General features: G+C 37.6%; 1 protein-coding gene across 6 annotated transcripts in view; it reads left to right on the forward strand.

The window, feature by feature from the left end:
* Positions 1–23,267, forward strand: part of NXPE3 (neurexophilin and PC-esterase domain family member 3) — a 104,883-nt gene extending 81,616 nt beyond the window's left edge. For all 6 annotated transcript variants that reach the window (XM_037835018.1, XM_037835027.1, XM_037835025.1 and 3 more), the window contains 3 exons: positions 617–690; positions 19,077–19,283; positions 21,661–23,267. In XM_037835018.1, coding sequence (XP_037690946.1) covers positions 617–690; positions 19,077–19,283; positions 21,661–22,211 — 832 coding nt within the window. In that variant the 3' untranslated portion in view covers positions 22,212–23,267. The remainder of the gene's footprint in view (positions 1–616; positions 691–19,076; positions 19,284–21,660) is intronic.
* The last annotated feature ends 1,726 nt before the right edge of the window (positions 23,268–24,993 follow it).

Consider the following 24,993-nt stretch of genomic DNA (forward strand, 5'->3'; position numbering starts at 1 on the left):
CTGAACACTGACTCTAGTTCAGGCCCTGTACCATGTACTGAAGATACAAAGTGAATGAGGCACATTCTCTGTCTCTGAGGAGTATATGTTTTAGTCAGGGGAATAGAAGTTAAAGGGCCATCTTAATGACTAACCAAGTGCTGCATGATCACATGTCAGGGACCAAGTGTCCCCAGTAGGGCTCACCTCAGATCCAGGCAAGGCCTAAGAAATGTGACATATGACTTAAAACTGCAGAGACTTGTAGCCTGAAGACTAGATATTGATAAAATAGATATTCTGGTCGATGTGAACCATTCTCTGTGTCCAAGAGAAGTAAGTAGTTGAAACCAAACTGGGCATTTTGGAGTTTGCAATCTAAGGACTGACAAAGCAGTAGACAGTGCAGTGAAAAAGTAGTGAGAACCTATTTAACTCCAGTTTATATAACCATACAGTGAACTTATTACAGAGGTCTAGTTTGTTAATTATTAACTGTGTTGATTAACATGAATATGTTTTTATCTTAATAAGGCTTTGTGAAATCATATCCATTTTTAAATTTGCATATAAAGATGCATAAATGAAAAAAAATGCTTCTGAATTTAAGCTTGTGCTATTTTTATTCCTCCTAAAGTGGTATCAATATCAAAATACCTATCAACTCCAGTGGACCTGATTGGGTGACTGTGATTCCCAGGACAATAAAAGGTAAAAAAGAATGAGCTTCATGACTTGTCATTTTCCTTTTCTTTCTTTTTTTTGATAACCAACATTAAAGAAAAATTTTGTTACCCATCCTGTCCCCATCCCCTGATAACCTCTAATCTGCTTTGTATGCAAATTTGCTATTTCTATTTATCTTGTAACTGATACCATACAATTTTTGTCCTTAATATGCCTTTTCATATTTCATTGAGTATAATGTTTTCAAGGTTCTTTTGTGTTGCAGTATGTCTCATAACTTCATTCTTTCTTGTGGCTGAATAATATTCCATTGTGTGTATGTACCACGTTTTGTTTATCCATTCATTTGTTGAGGGACACTTGGGTTTTTTCCACTTTTTGGCTACTTTGAATAGTGCTGCTATAAACATTGGTGTACACATACCTGTTTGAGACCTTGTTTTCACCTCTTTGGCTGTATACCTGGAAGTGGATTTGCTGGGTCATATGGTAATTGTATATTCAACTTTTTGGTTGTTTTTTTGTCTGTCTCCCCCATTAGAATGTCAGTTCTACAAAGAAAAAGATGCTGTGTATTTGGTTTGCTGTTATATCCCTGGCATCTAGGACAATGTCTAGCACATACAGGTGCTATATTACTTTCCACAGCGGCTGCACCATTTTACATTCCCACCAACAATATACTAAATTTCCAATTTTTCTTTATCCTGTCCAACACTTGTCATTTTCTGTTTTAAGAAAATTTATAACCATTCTTGTGGGTGTGAAGTGGCATCTCATTGTAGTTTTAATTTGCATAACTAATGGCTAATAATATTGAACATTTTTTCATTTGTTTATTGGCCATTTTGTATATCTTCTTTGGAGGAATGGCTATTCAAGTCCTTTGCCCATTTTTTTAAATTGAGTTATTTGTCTTTTTATTTCATTGCAAAATTTTCTTTATATATTCTGGATATTAAGTCCTTATCTGATATATGGCCTGAAATTATTTTCTCCTCTTCTGTAAGTTATATTTTCAATTTCTTTATGATTTCCTCCAATGCACAAAAGTTTTTAATTTTGATGAAATCAGATTTGTCTATTGTTTCTTAAGAATCCCCATTACCAAATCCTAGGTTATGAACATTTGCCCCTATGTTATCTTCTAAGAGTCTTATAGTTTTAGCTCTTATGTTTAAATCCTTCATTCATTTTCAGTTAATTTTTGTACATGGGTGAGGTAGGTTTCCGCCTTTATTCTTCTGCATATGGGTATCTAATTTTCCTAGTACCATTTGTTGATGAGACTATTCTTCCCACTTGGCACCCTTGTCAAAAATCAGTTAGCCATAGTTATGAGGGTTTGTTTCTGAACTCTTGGTTCAATTCCATTGATCTGTATGTCTGTCCTTGTGCCAGGACCATGCTCTTTGATTATTGTAACTTTGTAATAAATGTTGAAATTGGAAAGTGTGAGTCCTCCAACTTTGTTCTTCTTTTTCAAGGACATTTTGGCTATTCAGGTCTCCTTGCAATTCTGTATGAATTTGAGGATTGGTTTTTCCATTTCTGCAAAAAAGGCTGCTGGAATTTTGATAGGGATTGCATTGAATTTATATATTGCTTTGAGTAATATTAACATTTTAATGATATTAACTCTTCCAAGCATGGACATGGGCTGTCTTGCCATTTATTTATGTCTTCTTTAGTTTCTTTTAGCAGTGTTTCATAGTTTTCAGTATACAGGTCTTTTATATCCTCAGTTAAATTTATTCCTAGATATCTTATTTTTTTAGGTGCTGTTGTAAATGAAATTGTTTTCTTAATGTCCTTTTTGGATTGTTACTTGCTAGTGTATAGGAACACTACTGATTTTTGCATGTTGACCCTGCCCCTTTGCTGAACTCACTACTCTTATAGTTTTTTTCCTGTGGATTCCTTTGAATTTTCTATAAGATCATGTCATCTGCAAATAAAGATAGTTTTACTTCTTCCTTTCTGATTTGGATACCTTTTATTTCTTTTTCTTGTGTAATTGCACTGGCTAGAGCTTCTAGTATAATATTGAATAACAGTGGTGAAGGTATGATGTTAGTTGTGGGTTTTTAAAAAATGGCCTTTATCATTATTGAAAAAGTCCTTCTATTCCTACTTTTCTAAGTGTTTTAATCAAAGAGGGGTGCTGGATTTGGTCAAATGCCTTCTCTGTAGCAATTGAGATCATCATGTGATATATACTATAATATAACCATTCTGGTTCTCTTTTGGTTACTATTTGCATGAAATATTTTTTTCCGTTCTTTCATTTTCAGCCTGTTTGTATCTATGGATCTGAGATAGTTCTCTTGTAAACAGCATATAGTTGGGTCATGTTTCTTTATCCATACTGCCAATCTCTGCCTTTTGATTGGGGAGTTTAATCCATTTACACTTAAGGTCATTGCTGATAAGGCAAGGTTTATTTCTTCCATTTTGCAATCTTTATGCATTGTGTGCCCATTAACAAAGATTTATGCTTTTTTGTGCATTTGAATTTAAAGTCTTATAAGACAGCAGTACAAATGCAAAATGCAGTAATACTGATATTTATATTTATCCATATTTTTACCTACACCGGAGGTCTTTATTTTTTCACACAGTTTCAAGTTACTGTCTAGTTTCTTTTTCTTTCAACATGAAGAACTCTCTTTAGCATTTTCTGTGAGGCAGTTCTAGTGGTAATGAATTCCTCAGTATTTGTTTGTTCAGAAATGTCTTAATTTCTCCCTGTTTTTTTGAAGGACAGCTTTGCTGTCTTGGGTAAAATTCCTGGGTAACGTTTTTTTTTTTTTTTTTTCCCCCTCTCTCAGCACTTTAAATATGTTCTCTCACTGCCTTCTGGATTTCATGGTTTCCATGGAGAAATCAGGTACTACTCTTTGTAGGATCCTCTTACAAATTGCTTTTTTTTCTCTTTTCTTCTTCTTTTTTTTTTTCTTTTCTTTTTAAGATTCTGTCTTTATCCTGGGCATTAAACAGTTTCATTATACTGTGTTTTGGTGTAGAACTGTTTTGGCTTCGTCTTGCTGCTGGCATTGGATGAGTATTTTGGATTTGTATATTTGTATCTTTCTTCAGATTTGGAAAAATTTCAGCCACTATTTCTTCAAATATTTTTTCTGGCCCTTTATCTCTTTTTTATCCTTTTGGGACTCCCATGGTGCATATACTGGTACAGTTGATGGTGTTCCACAGGTTCCTCAGGCTCTGTTCATTTTTTAAATTCTTTTTTTCATTTGATTATTCTTTATAATTTTTATCTTGTTTTTGAAATTCTTATTTTGTTCATGTATTGGTTTCCTGATTTCCTTTAGTTCTTTGATGTTTTCCTTTGGTTCATGGATCCTATTTAAGAGAATTGTTCTAAGATCTTTGATTAATAATTCCAGAGACTGAGCTTGCTTTGGAATATTTTTTGTTGAATTATGTTTTTCTGTGGCTGGGTCATACTTATCTGTCTCTTTGTATGTTTTGTAATTTTTTATTGAGAGTATTCTGAGTATTATGTTACAGTCACTCTGGAAATCTAGGTCTCCCACTCTTCAGTCCACCAGACCAAGAAGAAAAATAAAAAGAAAGACAAATGATAAGGAAGGAAAGAAAGAGAGAGGGGGAAAAAAGAAAAAAAAGACAAACAGAACCCCCCCCCCCCCCACACACACAAAAGGTGCACTGCCTTTCCAAGTCTCTTGTTATATGCCACTGGGAACCCAGAAGCTGCTGCTGTTAAGGGCGAAACCTAGGCCAGTGTCCTTGCTTATCAGGGATCTGCCAAAAACATAAGAGAAAGAAAAACAAACAAAAGACTGAAAAAAACAACCAACGGAAAAATAAAAGAGGTGCACTGGCTCTTTATTTTATGTTTTGGTAGATGCTGGTGCACGGTCAAAAGATGCTGCTACCAAGAGCTTGGAAACTGAGGTTACCATCTGCACTGGGCCCTCAGGGATCTTTCAGACAATACAAGAAAGAGAAAGAAGAAACCCAGTGAGCAAAAATGATGCACAGGCTTTTTCAGTCCTGGTAGATGCCGGTTTAAGGCCAGAAGCTGCTACTGCAAAGAGGGCTGAAACTAAGGCCAACATCTACACTGAGCCCTCGGTGATGTGTCAGACCAGTAGACACCCACACACAGAAGGAAAAAAATGCCAAAGAAAGTACAGTAGCTTTTTATGTCCTGGTGTGTGCTGGTGGGAGGTTGGAAGCCACCGCTGCCCAGGGGGCTGAAACTGAAGTCGGCTTCTGCACTTATCCCTCTTGGATCCGCCAGATTGACCTTGACTTATCCCTCTTGGATCCGCCAGATTGACCTTGACTTTCTTTTTTTTTTTTTTTTTTTTGAGAAAAGTTTTTTCAGTCTTTATTTTTAATTGTATAACAAATCTTCTCTGTATTTAAGAGGCCATAAGTGCATTATCTCTTTTTTTTTTTTTTGAATCATACAAATATGCAGAGCAGTTTTATTCACAACAGCCAAAAGCTGGAAACACTAAAATGTTCACCAATTGGTGAATACATAAAATATAGAATATCTGTACAATGGAGTACTACTCTGCAATAAAAAGGAACAAACCAATATTACACGTGTGCCAGTTATAAATTTTTTTTTAATCATCATTTTATTGAGATATATTCACATACCACGCAGTCATACAAAACAAATTGTACTTTCGATTGTTTACAGTACCATTACATAGTTGTACATTCATCACCTAAATCAATCCCTGACACCTTCATTAGCACACACACAAAAATAACAAGAATAATAATTAGAGTGAAAAAGAGCAATTGAAGTAAAAAAGAACACTGGGTACCTTTATCTGTTTGTTTGCTTCCCCTACTTTTCTACACATCCATCCATAAACTAGACAAAGTGGAGTTTGGTCCTTATGGCATTCCCAATCCCACTGTCACCCCTCATAAGCTACATTTTTATACAACTGTCTTCGAGATTCATGGGTTCTGGGTTGTAGTTTAAAAGTTTCAGGTATCCACCACCAGCTACCCCAATTCTTTAGAACCTAAAAAAGGTTGTCTAAAGTGTGCGTAAGAGTGCCCACCAGAGTGATCTCTCGGCTCGTTTTGGAATCTCTCTGCCACTGAAGCTTATTTCATTTCCTTTCACATCCCCCTTTTGGTCAAGAAGATGTTCTCCATCCCACGATGCCGGGTCTACATTCCTCCCCGGGAGTCATATTCCACGTTGCCAGGGAGATTCACTTCCCTGGGTGTCTGATCCCACGTAGGGGGGAGGGCAGTGATTTCACCTTTCAAGTTGGCTTAGCCAGAGAGAGAGGGCCACATCTGAGCAACAAAGAGGCATTCAGGAGGAGACTCTTAGGCACAAATACAGGGAGGCCTAGCCTCTCCTTTGCAGCAACCGTCTTCCCAAGGTAAAACTTGACCTTGACTTTCAAACCCAACTTTTGGAGGAGGAGGAGGGGTTACTCTGTCCATCCCGACCACAGCTGGCCACTCCTGAAATCTGGGTTGTATTGCTACAGCTGCAGCTGTTTCCAGAGCCACAGCTGTGGATCATAGGATTGGGCTTTCATTTACAAAAGCCTAACTCTCAGCTGCTTCTCACTTCCTTTGGTACTCCTGTAGATGTTCTAGATATCCATTCTCATTCCAAGGTTACCACCTAGTTAACTCCAATCTTTTTTTCCAGCTCATTGATTTTTCTAGTGAAAGGAGCAATTTTTAAACCTCCCAACTCCACTATTTTGCACCTGTACTCTATTGTCATTATTCTTTAGCCAGCAGCTTGAGGCTCTGTAGGTTCACTGATGTTGCAAAATCTTTTTTCCCTTTAACAGGCCATGGTTACTTCTGGGCACAATAGAAAATTCTAAAAGAACTGTTTGATTTTAAAAAACAGAGTGAGAGTTTATGAGTATAATTCTGGATTTTTCTATTTATGCTTATTAAAAGTTGTCATTCCCCCCCCTCCCCCCCAGGAGCCTCTAGAACGGCGATATTCATTATAGTAGCCACCGGGCCAGTTAGGGCTATTTAAATAAAAATTAATTAAAGTTAAATTAAAATGCAGTTTCGAGTAATATCTGCCTTGTTCCACATGCTCAATAGCCACATTTGGCTAGTGGCTGCCATATTGGACAGTATTTATAGAACATATCCACCATCACAGAAAGTTCTGTTAGACATAGCTGTTTTAGAACTATTCAAAAAATGTGTGTGAAGCTGTCAAGATGGAGGGTGCCACGTGGCAAGGAGTATAGGTGGCCTCTCAGAGCTGAGGGTAGCCCCTAATTGACAGCTAACAAGAAAGTGGGAACCTTAGTCCTGTAGCCACAAGAAACTGAATTTGGCCGACAACTTGAATGAGCTTGGCAGTGGATTCTTCTCCAGAACCTCCAGAAAGGAAACGCAGTCCTGCCAGCACCCTGATTTTAGCTTGTGAGACCCTGAGCAAAGAACCCAGCTATAGTGTGACTGGAAAGAGAAATGTGGGATAATAAATTTCCCTTGTTTTTAAGTCACTAAGTTTGTGGTAGTTTGTTACATAGCAATGAAAGTCTAATATGGTAACCACCAACCAGATCAAGCTATAGAACATGTAGACTATTTATAGCACCCCAGCGTAGTCTTTTACTATTAGCAAACTGCTTTCACACTTTATTATAGTATTGAATTTTCACAACAACCCTACAGAATAACTAGTAGTTTCCCTGTTCTATAAGATGAAACCATGGCCCAGAGACTTACACAGTCTGTTAGCATTTTTTTTTTTTTAATCTTCATTTTATTGAGATATATTCACATACCACGCAGTCATACAAAACAAATCGTACATTCGATTGTTCACAGTACCGTTACATAGTTGTACATTCATCACCTAAATCAATCCCTGACACCTTCATTAGCACACACACAAAAATAACAAGAATAATAATTAAAGTGAAAAAGAGCAATTGAAGTAAAAAAGAACATTGGGTACCTTTGTCTGTTTGTTTCCTTCTCCTATTTTTCTACTCATCCATCCATAAACTAGACAAAATGGAGTGTGGTCCTTATGGCTTTCCCAATCCCATTGTCACCCCTCATAAGCTACATTTTTATACAATTGTCTTCGAGATTCCTGGGTTCTGGGTTGTAGTTTGATAGTTTCAGGTATCCACCACCAGCTACCCCAATTCTTTAGAACCTAAAAAGGGTTGTCTAAATTGTGCGTACGAGTGCCCACCAGAGTGACCTCTCGGCTCCTTTTGGAATCTCTCTGCCACTGAAGCTTATTTCATCTCCTTTCACATCCCCTTTTTGGTCAAGAAGATGTTCTCCGTCCCATGATGCCAGGTCTACATTCCTCCCCGGGAGTCATATTCCACGTTGCCGAGGAGATTCACTCCCCTGGGTGTCTGATCCCACGTAGTGGGGAGGGCAGTGATTTCACCTTTCAAGTTGGCTTAGCTAGAGAGAGAGGGCCACATCTGAGCAACAAAGAGGCATTCAGGAGGAGGCTCTTAGGCACAATTATAGGGAGGCCTAGCCTCTCCTTTGCAGCAACCATCTTCCCAAGGGTAAAACTTATGGTAGAGGACTCAACCCATCAAACCACCAGTCCCCTATGTCTGTGGTCATGTTAGCAACCATTGAGGTGGGGTAGGCCAATACCCCTGCATTCTCCACAGGCTCCTCAAGGAGGCACTACATATTTTTTTCCTTGTTTTTCTTTTTTTAAATCAACTGTATGAAAAAAAAAATTAAAAAAAAAACAAACAAACATACAATAAAAGAACATTTCAAAGAGACCATAACAAGGGAGTAAGAAAGAGACAACTAACCTAAGATAACTGCTTAACTTCCAACATGTTCCTACTTTACCCCAAGAAAGTTACCTAATATAGCAACATTTCTGTGAACTTGTTCCTACTATATCCATCAAAAATTAACAGACCATAGTCATTCCTGGGCATCCCCAGAACTCTAAATAGCTTATCTGTTCTTCTTGGATTATTGTTCCCCCTTCCTTAATTGCTCTCTATTGCTAGTTCCCCTACATTCTACATTGTAAACCATTTGTTTTACATTTTTCAAAGTTCACATTAGTGGTAGCATATAATATTTCTCTTTCTGTGCCTGGCTTATTTCGCTCAGCATTATGTCTTCAAGGTTCATCCATGTTGTCATATGTTTCACGAGATCGTTCCTTCTTACTGCCGTGTAGTATTCCATCGTGTGTATATGCCACATTTTATTTATCCACTCATCTGTTGAAGGACATTTGGGTTGTTTCCATCTCTTGGCAATTGTGAATAATGCTGCTATGAACATTGGCGTGCAGATATCTGTTCGTGTCACTGCTTTCCGATCTTCCGGTATATACTGAGAAGTGCAATCGCTGGATCGAATGGTAACTCTATATCTAGTTTTCTAAGGAACTGCCAGACTGACTTCCAGAGTGGCTGAACCATTATACAGTCCCACCAACAATGAATGAGAGTTCCAATTTCTCCACATCCCCTCGAGCATTTGTAGTTTCCTGTTTGTTTAATGACAGCCATTCTAATCGGTGTGAGATGGTATCTCATTGTGGTCTTAATTTGCATCTCTGTAATAGCTAGTGAAGCTGAACATTTTTTCATGTGTTTCTTGGCCATTTGTATTTCCTCTTCAGAGAACTGTCTTTTCATATCTTTTGCCCATTTTATAATTGGGCTGTCTGTACTACTGTCATTGAGTTGTAGGATTTCTTTATATATGCAAGATATCAGTCTTTTGTCAGATACATGGCTTCCAAAAATTTTTTCCCATTGAGTTGGCTGCCTCTTTACCTTTTTGAGAAATTCCTTTGAGGTGCAGAAACTTCTAAGCTTGAGGAGTTCCCATTTATCTATTTATTCTTTTGTTGCTTGTGCTTTGCGTGTAAAGTCTAGGAACTGGCCGCCTAATACAAGGTCTTGAAGATGTTTTCCTACATTATCTTCTAGGAGTTTTATGGTACTTTTTTTTATATTGAGATCTTTCATCCATTTTGAGTTAATTTTTGTGTAGGGTGTGAGGTAGGGGTCCTCTTTCATTCTTTTGGATATGGATATCCAACTCTCCCAGCCCCATTTGTTGAAAAGACCATTATGACTCAGTTCAGTGACTCTCGGGGCCTTGTCAAAGATCAGTCGGCCATAGATCTGAGGGTCTATCTCCGAATTCTCAATTCGATTCCATTGATCTATATGTCTGTCTTTGTGCCAGTACCATGCTGTTTTGACAACTGTGGCTTTATAATAAGCTTCAAAGTCAGGGAGTGTAAGTCCTCCCACTTCGTTTTTCTTTTTTAGAGTGTCTTTAGCAATTCAAGGCATCTTCCCTTTCCAAATAAATTTGGTAACTAGTTTTTCCAAGCCTGCAAAGTAGGTTGCTGGAATTTTGATGGGGATTGCATTGAATCTGTAGATGAATTTGGGTAGAATTGACATCTTAATGACATTTAGCCTTCCTATCCATGAACATGGAATATTTTTCCATCTTTTAAGGTCCTCTTCTATTTCTTTTAGTAGAGTTATGTAGTTTTCTTTGTATAGGTCTTTTACATCTTTGGTTAAGTTTATTCCTAGGTACTTGATTTTTTTAGTTGCTATTGAAAATGGTATCTTTTTCTTGAGTGTCTCTTCAGTTTGTTCATTTCTAGCGTATAGAAACATTACTGACTTATGTGCATTAATCTTGTATCCCGCTACTTTGCTAAATTTGTTTATTAGCCCTAGTAGCTGTATCGTCGATTTCTCAGGGTTTTCTAGATATAAGATCATATCATCTGCAAACAATGACAGTTTTACTTCTTCTTTTCCAATTTGGATGCCTTTTATTTCTTTGTCTTGCTGGATTGCCCTGGGTGGCACTTCCAGCACAATGTTGAATAACAGTGGTGACAGCGGGCATCCTTGTCTTGTTCCTGATCTTAGAGGGAAGGTTTTTAGTCTCTCACCATTGAGTACTATGCTGGCTGTGGGTTTTTCATATATGCTCTTTATCATGTTGAGGAAGTTTCCTTCAATTCCTACCTTTTGAAGTGTTTTTATTAAAAAGGGATGTTGGATTTTGTCAAATGCTTTTTCAGCATCTATTGAGATGATCAATTGATTTTTCCCTTTTGACTTGTTAATGTGTTGTAATACATTGATTGATTTTCTTATTTTGAACCATCCTTGCATGCCTGGAATGAACCCCACTTGGTCATGGTGTATGATTTTTTTAATGTGTCTTTGGATTTGATTTGCAAGTATTTTGTTGAGGATTTTTGCATCTATATTCATTAGGGAGATTGGCCGATAGTTTTCCTTTTTTGTAGCATCTTTGCCTGGTTTTGGTATTAGATTGATGTTAGCTTCATAAAATGAGTTAGGTAGTGTTCCATTTTCTTCAATGTTTTGAAAGAGTTTGAGTAAGATTGGTGTCAGTTCTTTCTGGAAAGTTTGGTAGAATTCCCCTGTGAAGCCATCTGGCCCTGGGCATTTATTTGTGGGAAGATTTTTGATGACTGATCGGATCTCTTTGCTTGTGATGGGTTGGTTGAGGTCTTCTATTTCTTCTCTGGTCAGTCTAGGTTGTTCATATGTTTCCAGGAAATTGTCCATTTCCTCTACATTATCCAGTTTGTAGCCATACAGTTGTTCATAGTATCTTCTTATAATTTTTTAAATTTCTTCAGGATCTGCAGTTATGTCACCTTTTTCATTCATTATTTTGTTTATATGGGCCTTCTCTCTTTTTGATTTTGTCAGTCTAGCTAGGGGCTTGTCAATCTTGTTGATCTTCTCAAAGAACCAACTTTTGGTGATATTTATCCTCTCTATTGTTTTTTTTGTTCTCTATGTCATTTATTTCTGCTTTAATCCTTGTTATTTCTTTTCTTGTACTTGGTTTAGGATTGGTTTGCTGTTCATTTTCTAGCTTCTTCAGTGGATCCATTAGTTCTTTGATTTTGGCTCTTTCTTCCTTTTTAATATATGCGTTTAGTGCTATAAATTTCCCCCTCAGCACTGCTTTTGCTGCATCCCATAGATTTTGGTATGTTGTGTTCTCATTTTCATTCGTCTCTATATATTTAGCAATTTCTCTTGCTATTTCTTCTTTAACCCAGTGATTGTTTAGGAGTGTGTTGTTTAACCTCCAGGTATTTGTGAATTTTCTAAGTCTCTGATGGTTATTGACTTCTAATTGTATTCCATTGTGGTCAGAGAATGTGCTTTGAATAATTTCAATCTTTTTAAATTTATTGAGGCTTGTTTTATGTCCCAGCATATGATCTATTCTGGAGAAAGTTCCGTGAGCACTAGAAAAGTATGTGTATCCTGGTGATTTGGGATGTAATGTCCTGTATACGTCTGTTAAATCTAATTCATTTATCAGATTGTTTAGGTTTTCAATTTCCTTGTTGGTCTTCTGTCTGGTTGATCTATCTATAGGAGAGAGTGATGTGTTGAAGTCTCCCACAATTATTGTGGAAACATCAATTGCTTCCTTTAGTTTTGCCAGTGTTTCTCTCATGTATTTTGTGGCACCTTGATTGGGTGCATAAACATTTATGATTGTTATTTCTTCTTGTTGAATTGCTCGTTTTATTAGTATGTAGTGGCCTTCTTTGTCTCTCAAAACATCCCTGCATTTAAAGTCTATTTTATCTGAGATTAATATTGCTACATCTGCTTTCTTTTGGCTGTAGCTTGCATGAAATATTTTTTTCCATCCTTTCACTTTCAGTTTCTTTGTGTCCCTGTGTCTAAGATGAGTCTCTTGTATGCAACATATTGATGGTTCATTTTTTTTTGATCCATTCTGCGAATCTATATCTTTTAATTGGGGAGTTTAATCCATTTACATTCAACATTATAACCGTGAAGGCATTTCTTGAATCAGCCATCTTATCCTTTGGTTTATGTTTGTCATATTTTTCCCCTCTCTCTATTAATATCCTTTATTGTACCCATACCGAATCTCTTTAGTACTGAACCTTTCTCCAAGTCGCTCTGTCCTTTCTTTGTTTCTCTGTCTGTAGGGCTCCTTTAGTATCTCCAGTAGGGCAGGTCTCTTGTTAGCAAACTCTCTCAGCATTTGTTTGTCTGTGAAAAATTTAAGCTCTCCCTGAAATTTGAAGGAGAGCTTTGCTGGATAAAGTATTCTTGGTTGGAAATTTTTCTCACTCAGAATTTTAAATATATCGTGCCACTGCCTTCTTGCCTCCATGGTGGCTGCTGAGTAGTCACTACTTAGTCTTATGCTGTTTCCTTTGTATGTGGTGAATTGCTTTTCTCTTGCTGCTCTCAGAACTTTCTCCTTCTCTTCCGTGTTTGACAGTGTGATCAGAATATGTCTTGGAGTGGGTTTATTTGGATTTATTCTATTTGGAGTTCGCTGAGCATTTATGATTTGTGTATTTATGTTGTTTAGAAGATTTGGGAAGTTTTCCCCAACAATTTCTTTGAATACTCTTCCTAGACCTTTACCCTTTTCTTCCCCTTCTTTAACACCAATAAGTGTTATATTAGGACGTTTTATATTATCTGTCATATCCCTGAGGTCCATTTCGATTTTTTCAAATATTTTCCCTATTGTTTCTTTTATGCTTTTATTTTCCATTTTGTCATCTTCCAGGTCACTGATTCGTTGTTCAACTTCCTCTAGTCTTGTACTATGAGTGTCCAGAATCTTTTTAATTTGGTCAACAGTTTGTTTAATTTCCATAAGATCATCCATTTTTTTATTTAGTCTTGCAATGTCTTCTTTATGCTCTTCTAGGGTCTTCTTGATCTCCTTTGTATCCCGTACTATGGTCTCATTGTTCATCTTTAGTTCTTTGAGTAGCTGCTCTAGGTGCTGTGTCTCTTCTGATCTTTTGATTTGGGTGCTTGGGCTTGGGTTATCCATATCGTCTGTTTTTTTCATATGCTTTATAATTTTCTGTTGTTTTTAGCCTCTTGGCATTTGCTGAACTTGATAGGGTTCTTTTAGGATTTGTAGACCAATTGAAGTCCTTATCTCTAATTTATCAGATCTACAGCTTCGTGGAGTACACTTTCTCTAACTAACCAGCAGGTGGCGTCCACGAGCCACCTGTTCTCCACAAGCCAGTTCTCCCCTGCTTAGCCTTTTTGGTGAGTGGGAAAGTGAGCCTTGTGGAGTCCAGTTGGTGTACCAAGCTTGCGTGTGTAGTTGGGGTTGCCCGCTCTGTATATGGGGTGTGTTTCTGGGCAGTCAGGGAGTGGGGGGTGGCTCTAACAATCAAATCTCCCTGGTGATCCTAGAGTTTTAAAGCTGCTGCAATAGTCTAATCCTTCAGTTTAGTCCTGCCACAGTTTGTCTCTGCCAGTGACCCACAAGTCCTTGGTATTGGCGTATGGCTCCTGAGACTTGCAAGTGGGCCCCTCTTCCAGGCTGTGCACCCCCTGGTCCTCTGTTGAGGGGTGACTGTGCTATGTCACAGGTGAGTGCCGTCCCCCAGGGCAGTTCTGGGCTGCTGGGCTGTGTAGGGAGGCTCCCAGTCTGCTGTAATGATGGCAGAATGAGGCTGTGTTAATTCACACTGCTCCACCTTCCCAACTGTGGGACAGTCAGCTGAGGTTGTAGGGAAGGCTAATGTCCACGCCCAGTTTTGTGGTGTGTGCCTGTTATTTGAAGCACTTCCGTCACACTGGGTTGTCTGGGGCAGCTCTGGGCTATGGGGCTGGCGATGGGCAGGAGTGTTTCCTGTCCACCAGGATGATGGCTGTGAGCGGACACCCCCCTTTTCTTGGGAAGTTGTAGTGTTTAGTGAATTTTCTCAGCCACTGGATTATTGCCTTTTGTCTCAGAGCTCTCTTAGTTCTGCTCTTGTCTTGACCTGCCCAAATTGTAAGTCTTTGAAGCTTTCTGTATTGGGTTTCTTAAAGTAATTGTTTTAGAAAAAGAAAAAAGGATTAAAAAAAAAAGAAAAGGGCCCTCCTCAGAGGTCTAATGGGTTATTGAAATGCTAAGAGACAAAGCAATTAGGGCCATTAAGGAAAGGTCCACAGGGCAGAGAGATCAGCTTTTCTTCGGGATTTGCATATGAGCCTCAGGACCTGAGCTCTGACCTTCCCCTTTCTATGTTCACCAGAACTCCAAAAATCCTCTGCTTTTATTTTGAAGTTTTTCCTGTTGTTTTTTTCTATGCTTGTCTCCTCTCTGCTGGGCTGGCTGCTCTCAGATCTCTGTTGTGTGGTCTCAGTCTATCTATGGTTGGAGTTTGGATCAGTAGAATGAGTTTCTGATAAGGGCTGCCACTGCAGTTCTCCCTTCTCCTTCCCGGAGCTGACAACCCCTCCTCTCACGGGACTGAGCCTGGCAGGGAGGGGTGCGGGTCCCCTGGCCACAAAAACTTACAAATTTCGCTGATCTCAGCAGTTCCACGTTTTCATGAGTGTTGTATGAAGTATGCCCAAAGTCAGATTGGTCTGTGGTGTCCAGTCCACGCAGTTCCTGGCTTTCTACCTATTTTCCTGGAGGAGTAACTAAAACATGCAGCTCACCAGTCTGCCATCTTGCCCCGCCTCCACCCTGTTAGCATTTTTGCACTTGTTTTGTGCAAGATGCTAGGCTAGACTAGACTAAAGAGACAGGGGGTAAGTAAGATGAGAGTGTAAGTTATTTGTGGGGTCTTGTAGTTCAAAAGGTGGAATTAGATATAAACCAGTTAGTTCCTACTCTTATTCTGGTATTTTTTTCTATACTCTGTAACCATGCTTGGAAGTGTGGCCAAGGATATCTTGATATTTTGGTTTGTTTGCATTAGAAGAATTTATCAACCCCCTAGTACCCAAATGTATACAAATGACAAAATGAGTGATAAATAATATTTCATGTGCATTGTAACTAAATAGATCCTTTATGGATGAGATTTCTAGAAAATTGCAAAGGAGAGATGCTATCATGTTTTATTTTTATTTTAAAGGAAACTATTTTCCAATTGTTGGAAAAAACAATTTGATACAGAATATATTTTATTTATTTAACCTAGAAAACCAAAGAGCTCATATCCTGTATAATACAGGTAAGTTTGAGGATTTGGGGATTGAGCAAGAAAAGGATTTGACCACAAGATGGCAGTAGTACACAACCAGCTTTCTTGTTAGCAGGAGAGGGGAAATCACTCAGCAGGGCAGTGGTTGAAGCCGTAACCAGAGGTGGAGCAGGGCAAGGGAACTCCCAGGGTAGAGAGGAATAGGAGAAGGGCTCTTGTGTCTAGGTGCTGTCAGTTAGTGGCATGGCTGGGAGACTGGTTCAGAGAGCTCTGAAGGGGATTAGCCATTTTTGGTCTTTCATAGCTCTGGGGTTTGCCTTATCTATGGCTAGCAGATATTGGCAGCAGTTTGGGGTATGCAAAGCAGGCAAGTTCTAAATAGCTAAAAACATGCTTAATTGGGCTATATTTAAAACGACTGTAAGTGTAAGAATTTGAATTTGGCACTGGTGAGCTTTTGGACTAATGATCCTAGTCTTCTGTGAAGATATAAACAATATGGGGTCTATCTTTGGCCTATTTGTGTATAAAACGCCAACAAACTGATAACATTTGGGGGAAAAAAGACCTTCCCAGAGCTGTGTCATTCATGAAATGTATGTCTTTGCAAACAGTGTACCTTCTCATATTGCCCAAAGGTCTTCATGTCTTCATTTACAACCACCTCCATTTAAACTTTTTCCTTCACCACTAATATTCAAGATAACCGTAAAATTGAGTAATAACTCATTTTAATTGTTTTATTCCACATGTATAGTACATTAGGTGTTACAGTACAGATTAAAGAGACTTTCATATCTCAGTTGTCTTACATGAAAATGCTTCCTGAGTGCTGAGAAACATATTTACTGACATTTGAAACACAACTTCAGAGACTGCTTTAAAATCATTTTAAAATAGTCAGGAAATGTTCCCTGCCACAACTGACCATAAGAGGGCACTGTAGGCACACACATATCACCAAAAATATGATTCTGTTATCTAGCATGTTTGAAGAATTAATGTCAGCTTCAGTAATTGATTTGCTTTGCTTGACTTAACTCTGGTAGTAAATATAATTAACATTTGAATAGAAACAGTAATTGTTTCCTGTGTGATGTACACTTTCTTTTATAATGTGTATTTGACACAGAATAGCAGTCTTGCTACTGAATTAACCATGGTAAAAATTGTAACTTCAAAATCACTTTTAATTCCCATTCGAGTAAATGTTTTCTTTGGGTTCCAGTTGTCATCTCTGAAGCTTTTTAGCCTATGCAACCTTGACATACTGATATAATGGAGTTTTAGGCAAAGTGTGGTAACGTGGTATAAAACCCATACTTGGTTAACATGTTAAGAAATTGTTTTGTGTAAACCAAAGAAGTATTTACTGTCACCCCTATTTTTGCTTCAATAATTACATAAGCCAAATAAAGCATTTAGAAGCACTATTAATTTTTCAGCTTGAGTCCTGAACCCACAAAGAATTAACAGATGTCCGAGAAAAAGAGATCAAATATGCGCTATTTGTCAAATAGAGTATCTTCTTTGAGGAGGATAAAAATAAAAATAATTTTAAGTAATAGATTGGTTGATATTAAAAAGCCAATTTATACAAAGTTTTGTCATGTACTTAATGTCAAAGAATTGTGCACTTAAAATGGTTAAAATGACTTTATGTATGTTTTACCACAATTAAAAATAAATTAATATTTTTAAAAGAAGTTAATTTAGCTGAAAATAGTCACAAATAAGGATATGCTTAAGTTTAAATCTCTGAATTGTATAACCATTTGAATTTTCAAATTATGGTTTAAAAGGTGACTCTGTAAAATGACTGACTTATGATCAAGGTTGAACCTTGGGATTTGTAAGGAAGTGTTATAAAATATTGGCTTGTTGAAGACTATAGTATTCAATAAGTATTAAATATGAGTAAGTGTACACTTTAGGATTAAAAGCCAAAAGGAAATGGCTGATACCGATAAACATTTGTTTTTAAGAAGCTAGAATCTAATGCAGTGGTTAAGAGCATAGGCTTGTGACACCACCTGCTTGGATCAGGTCCTGACTTTGCCACTTATTAGCTTTGAGACCTTGGTCGAGTTGCTTAACCATTCTGAAAGATGGGGATAATAATAGGGCCTACTTTAGAAGGTTGTTGTGAGCATCATATGAGATTGTGGTGGTTTGAAGCTGTATGTACCCCAGAAAAACCTGTTCTTAAATCTGATCCCTTCCTGTGGGTGTAAACCTGTTGTAAGTAGGACTTTTGATTTGGGGCTACTTCAGTTAAGGTTTTTCTCCTACAGGATAGGACTTAATCCTATTACTGGAGTCCTTTATAAAGGGAATGGATGCAGAGAGAGAGAGAGAAAGCCATGGAAGCAAGAAATTGAAAGCAATGAAGAGAAGGAAGAGACCAGCAGATACTGCCATGTACTTTCTCATGTGGCAGAGGGGGCTTCAGGAGGAAAGCATTGCCTTGATGATGACTTGATTTGGACATTCTCACGGCCTCAAACTAAGCTAATAAATTCCCAAAGTTTAAAGCCAACCCATTTCATGGTATCTGCTTTGAGCAGCCTACGAAAGTAAAACAGAGATATACATTTAATTGCTTAGAACAGTGGCTGGTGCAAAGTAAGCTTGCAAGAAATATAACTATCATTATCTGTTTTAAAACATGTAAAGTGTGTTGTATCCATAGTGGCATTTTCCAGAGGACGTTTTAAGGCAGAAGGATGTTGACTCTCTCCTCTGAAAGGTGTCTTGGTGCTTGTGTTTCTGTGTGTAGCTAGGTTACAATCATCAGTACATTGTTCATTGTGCATAAAAACCTTTTGAACCTTTTGTATTGTGGGTAGTAATTATTTAGAGTATATGTTATTAGTTTGCTTTTCTCAATTAAGTTGTGGTTTTCTGAATTAAAATTTGATTGTAGGACCCATGAATTAAAATTTTCCTATTAATGGGATGAGAACAGTGTACTAATATTACTGCCCATGTGTAAAATATGAATTTGTTACCTGCCTCACAAGCATTTGAAGGCTCTACTATTCTGCAATAATGCTGGGGTGCTTATATCCACATATTTTCTTGGTTTTTACCTTTGTTTTTTTGTTGTGATATGAGAATACATAATCAGAGAGATTACTAAAAGTCCCTCTTTTCCCTTCTGTTCACCAACACCCTCATACCCATTTCAGATCTTTTCATTTTTGTGCAAAGGGGGGTGGGTACCTTTTGTACTAGGGAAAAGTCTGGGATTTCTTTGAGATATGATGGCAGGAAATGTTGTCTGTATGCCAGCAGGCTAACAAATATATGGGCAGAATCATGTTTTGGGGAACATTTTTCCATCTATGGTTTACTGGAGGAGAATTTCAGAATATCTTCTTTTTCTTTACAGAAACTAACAACCCAGAACTATCTCAAGGCTCAGGGACTTTTCCTTCTGGTTATTATTACAAAGACCAGTGGAGGCCAAGAAAGTTTAAGATGCGCCAGTTTAATGACCCTGACAACATTACAGAATGCTTACGAAGAAAAGTGGTGTATTTATTTGGTGACTCAACAATCAGGCAATGGTTTGAATACCTTACCACATTTGTTCCAGGTTGGTATTTTGCTTTTTGTTTTATAACTGTTTTCCACATACATGAAATCAGCTTTGAAAAAAGTACAGACTCATTCAGTGCCTGAAGAAAGGCATCAGTTGAGGAAGCATTTACTTCTCTGCAGGACTGAGGAGATATCCTAAACCTGGAGAGATAAGTGACAGTTTCTGATCAGTGATGGGCTTGTGATGTAATGCAGAAGCACTGGGTTCATGTTGAGGCATTAACTGTGTGACTTTGGACAAAGTCATTTTTCTCATGTCTTCATTCTCCATGTGTGAGATGAGGCAACTGGACAGTGTTATCTCACCGGTGCGTGTGTCTTTCACTCCTAATATTCTGGGGTTTAAAACAGAGATGGATATTTCCAGCTGCTGCTTCCCTACTTCTCTTTGGTCCGACTCTGAATAATAGATTTAACTGTAAGGAAGCAGCCAAGCCACCTGTGGCTCCATTTTAATGCATTTGTGCAGCAAAGCCATCCCAGTGTCATCCATTGGAACTTCCGTTGGTGTGACTCTGAGATGGGACTGTCTGCTGCCAAAGGAGTGTGTGTAAGTCCCAGCATATAGCTTCCTGTTTCACTGCTTGGCTCTGAGACTGCTGTCCAGAACAAAACCCTGCTGGTGGGAGGGCCACCCCTTATTTAAAAATGGGCCACCTTTTCTTCTTGGAAGGGAATGGATGAGGTGAGGGGTAGGAATAAAGACTATGTTTACAATTTAGGGAATTGATAAATGGTATTTTAGAATTATTTTTGATGGTTAAATATGGGCAGGGCTTTTCATAAAGTAAATTCTCATGGTTTGTTGTGAGTTGTAGTTTTGTGATGTTTTTCATCAGCTCTGTTACTTATTACATTAATTTCAAATTTAATTTTTAGAAGGGAAGTGGATATTACTTCAAAAAGTGGAAAGCCATTTCCAGTTTTTTTTTTTTTTTAATCAAAACAGGCATAACTGAGTTCTAGTTGATCAAGCATAGAATTAAAATGCAGGAGTGGGGAGCAATTTGTATGGCATGATGCTAGGCATGGTTCAGTGTCAACTAGGCAGGGTCCTCTAGGAGTCACCAGTTGCTTGATTCATAGGTTCTAATGATATAACTTGATATTTCCTTTGATAGCAGTGGTCATGTTGACTGTCTACAAACAGACTTTTACTTGATAAAGCCTTGTGTTGGTGCTTGATCCTAATCTAATCAAAAGAAAGAATGATAGCTTGAGTTTTTTTTTTTTTTTTTTTTTTTTTCAATTTGAGTAGGGCTTGATGCTAAGTAGTAATGAATTAGGTAGAGAAACCTAGAAGAAATGTTGGGGGACTGCACAGAGAAAAAAGTGAAAGTTTTACTTTAGCTTTAAGAGGATAGGGCACCGTTATAGTCTGATCTTACTGCTTCAAAACTGACTGTAAACTCCTTGATGTGAAGAACCATGACTTACCCAACTGAGCATTGCTGGCCTGTAGGACTCAGAGTAGTTGGCATTGAATAGGGGTTTAGGAAATCAGTGAATTGGGTTGCCAACATTTACTTACTCTGTTCTGTGTCAAGCACTTACGGGAATGTTTAGGAATATGAAACAGATTCTCTTTCCTTGTGGGGCATGTGTTAAGTGACAAATGAATTGTACAGATGGAGTCTTTTAGGGAAAACAAGGAGGGAGTAATCTCTGATTCCTGGGACCTTTAGAAGATTTCAGAGGAGGTGGATTTTGAAGCAGAATTTAGATAAAGGGGAGGAAGAGAAGGGCTGGGGGCATTCTAACTTGGTGCTGCCTTTGTTATTCACACGAGAGAGATAGTTGTTCTCTAGGGCATTATTATGGTTTTCTAAACATAGGGTGAAATTGAAAGTCAAAAGAAACAGGGTTGCTCCTTTCTTTCACTTTTAGCTTATTGCAAAGAGAGGCATTTGGGTACTAATATGTGCTCATATAAAACTAGAAGTTACAGCCCTTATCCTGGAAGAAATAATATTTACCTGTTATAACAATAAAGTCTAAATGCCAAATTGATTTTAAAATATTCAACCATCAGTGGAAACAGCAAGATTTCTTGGCCTTAATAGCTAAAAGTAAAAATGTCATTTTGTTTCTGAGGCATAGACATAGTTGTAGAACTTACCACTGACAATATTACTTGTAATTCCACATTTCTGTAGTGATTTCAATAATAAATATGTCAGAGTAAAGGCCCATTGATTTAAAATGGGCCAAGGTGAAATGAAATAGGTATTCCCTTTATATTTGTATTGTACCTACCAACATTGTTGTACTTTTTAAAAAAAAAAAACTTCTTGGAAGCCACTCAATAAAGAATAAGCAGAATATATATGCTTGATTGAATGTTTTTATGAATTTGATTTTCCTTGTTTCAGATTTAGTGGAGTTTAACTTGGGTAGTCCCAAGAATGTTGGACCTTTCCTTGCAGTGGACCAGAAGCACAATATCCTGCTCAAATACCGCTGCCATGGTCCACCCATCCGCTTCACGACTGTCTTCAGCAGTGAGCTCCATTATGTGGCAAATGAGCTGAATGGCATTGTGGGAGGGAAGAACACTGTGGTTGCTATAGCCATATGGTCTCATTTCAGTACCTTCCCTTTGCAAGTGTACATCCGGCGGCTCAGGAACATCCGTCGAGCAGTTGTCCAACTTCTGGATCGAAGCCCTAAGACTGTGGTGGTCATCCGGACAGCCAATGTCCAAGAGCTGGGGCCCGAGGTGAGCCTTTACAACAGCGACTGGTACAATTTTCAGCTGGACACTGTCCTTCGGAGGATGTTCTCAGGAGTTGGAGTATATCTTGTTGATGCCTGGGAAATGACCCAGGCCCATTATCTACCCCACAAGCTACATCCAGATGAGGTTATTGTGAAGAACCAGTTGGACATGTTCCTGTCCTTTGTGTGCCCCTTGAAGACCTAGCCTGTCCTGGAGAAGACTGGAGAAGTCACATCTAGTGACCGTCTCTATCACTTTGTATCGCAGGAAGTTTGTGGGTAGCTCCATGGAGAGATGGCTGCCATTAACATGTACAAAATTGCAAAAAGAGCTGGACTTTATATATAGAAAATGCAGGTTATATTTATATCTACCTATAGGATTCTTTCCAATCTTAACTTAGCCATGGTAGAATTACTATTAACAGCATCTACACTATATTGCTCATGTAACCAAAGATGCTAATGAGTGTATTTGAATTAGTTTCTCCTGGAAGGAGAGATTACTATCCTAAAAAGTGTGAAAAATGTTCTGACCCGAAATGGAAGGGACAAGTTTGGTTGGCAGTGAAGTGTTCATAGCTTATCTGGTAAAGGAAGTTGAGCACATCTGCATGAATAACACAAGTGGTACATCTTCAGAGGGGTGAACTAGAGAGGGTGTATAGTCAGTGGCTTCTGTGAACACACTGAAGACTGTGCCTTGTCTCAGGAGTTCCCCTTGATGGTTTACCTTTTCTTGACTACTTGAAAAGGCCGGTGTGCTTAGTCAGAATTTTATAGTGAGAATATTTACTATTCCTGTTCTTATCTAGTATAGAAGGAAAAGAGGTGGGAAAGAAAAAGTAGTAAATATAAAATCTGTGCTTTGAATTCATATTTGCATTGGGTAATTGTTTCCTTTTTGATTCAGCTAAATTTCACATGTTGAATACTTATTCTAAAATAACCAGTTTTGGAACTGGAAGAGGGAGATCTATAAACGGAAGTTTATTTGGGTGTTCTCAAGGTTGAAGACTTTGAGAATTGACTTTTACGTAAAGAATGCTGTTATTATAAAGTTGTAGAAGTTATTTCCACCAATGTCAAGTGTTTCTTTTTTGGTTGTTATCTTGAACTGCATACTAAAATTAGAAATAAAAATTAGATATTGAAATCTAACAGATATTTCTTCATTTAGGCATGAGGTACACACACTCTCGTGGTTGGAAGTAAAATGCGCTGTTCCTACTTGATACCTAAAAATAAATTATCATTTTTATTTGACTGTCTTTATCTTATTAATTTTAAATGAGCTTTAATTAATTTGCAGTCATTTAGTAGTAAGTACTCTTTGCTTTTTGAGCCACAATGTATTACAGTTTATTGCAGACTAATTTTAATGGTACCTAAATGGACATGAAGAAACTAGAAATATTTTAGAGATGAAGACAGATGCTTGAAGCATGAAAAGCATGCATCCAAGAAGAATGGGTCAAAGAATTTGGGAGTTTAACTGAAAATAGAAGGTCTAAGGCCCTCCTTTCCTAACCTTGAGGACTACCTTCAAGTCTGTAAAATATTTTATGTAGAAAGATTTTTAGTTATTTTCTGAGTTTGAAGAGGACCAACTAGTTAACTATTTTAAGATAGCTTAATTTTAGTGGTATAATAAGCTTTAGAGTGGCTAAAGATCACTTGGAATATTTGATAAAGATGTAGAATATGAGGCCATGCCACTGGGAATTCTGGAATCAACCTTTGCAACAGAGTGCCCAGTGATCTGATGCAATGGTGGTTATCTACACTTTGAGAAATACTAAGGGAAGATGAAACTAGGGAAGTAACATTGCTTGCCTATTATTTCAGGGGATTTACCAATAACTTTATTTAATTCTGAACATGATGCAGTAATGTAGGTGGTATTAGCTTCATTTTATGGGTGAGGAACTTTGGTTTGGATTTGAACTAAGGTATGAGAGTTCACAGCCCCTTTCAACTACAGCCTGCTGGATCTTTGAAAAGAGAGGTTTTATTTTTCATGGAAGAACTTTTGATTCTCCAGAAGGATAGCTTGAGAAGTCTGTGGAGTCCTCTACCTACCAGAGTTTCAACAAGAGAGAGGACACTGACTCTTGAGTGGTTTCGAGTGATGCTACTTGATTGTACAGATGATTTCTTGTGATTTCATCCTGCTTCTGGTTATTTTTTGATTTAATGACATAAGGCCCTAAAGATTTGATGATGCAATTTCTTGAAGTATTTTAGTCATTTCCTTCCCTCTTCTAGTTTGGCTTTCTATGCTCTGGTGTGGAAATTTAAATATAATGCTGTGTGTAGAAATTGGAATACTGTATAAATTGTTCAAAGAACAATGAGATACAATAATTTTTGGCCAATACCACATGGTTGTGAATTTTAGCACTTCAACTGAATAAAATAGTTTGTTTTAAATATATATTTTCCATTATAAATATAAGGGCACAATAGCTTTAAAAACTATAAAATATAGAAGGAAAAAATCCATAATTCCATGTAGTTGTAATTGTAGACAATACATAATTTGTCTTTTTATGTTTTAATTAACATATAAGTATTTTTCTATGTTAAATAGTCCTCTTAATTTTAAAGGTCATCATATAGTTCAGCTAATGGTGTTACCATTATTTACATAAATTGTCCCATATGGTTTGACATTTAGGCTTATAATAACATGTTAAAACAGTGGTTTATGTACAGCTTCATTGGATTAAAATATGGAATTTTATCTTGGAACCAAAGCATTAATTTCACTTAGTGGGTCTTCTCATATTTCATGTTCCAAATGATGATTTCTTTCTGTTTTCATTTTTGTTTTTCTTTTCATTTCTGGTTTATTTCCCTCAACATACTGTCTTCAATGTCCATTCGATGCTACTTCTGAAACGGAGAATCCATAAGAAGACCCTTCTATGCAAATTATATCTTATAGAAATAATAAGGCTAATAAATAGTAGCCTTTCATTAGC

This window comes from Choloepus didactylus, chromosome 1 (genome assembly GCF_015220235.1).
Source record: "Choloepus didactylus isolate mChoDid1 chromosome 1, mChoDid1.pri, whole genome shotgun sequence".
Taxonomy (NCBI): Eukaryota; Metazoa; Chordata; class Mammalia; order Pilosa; family Megalonychidae; genus Choloepus; species Choloepus didactylus.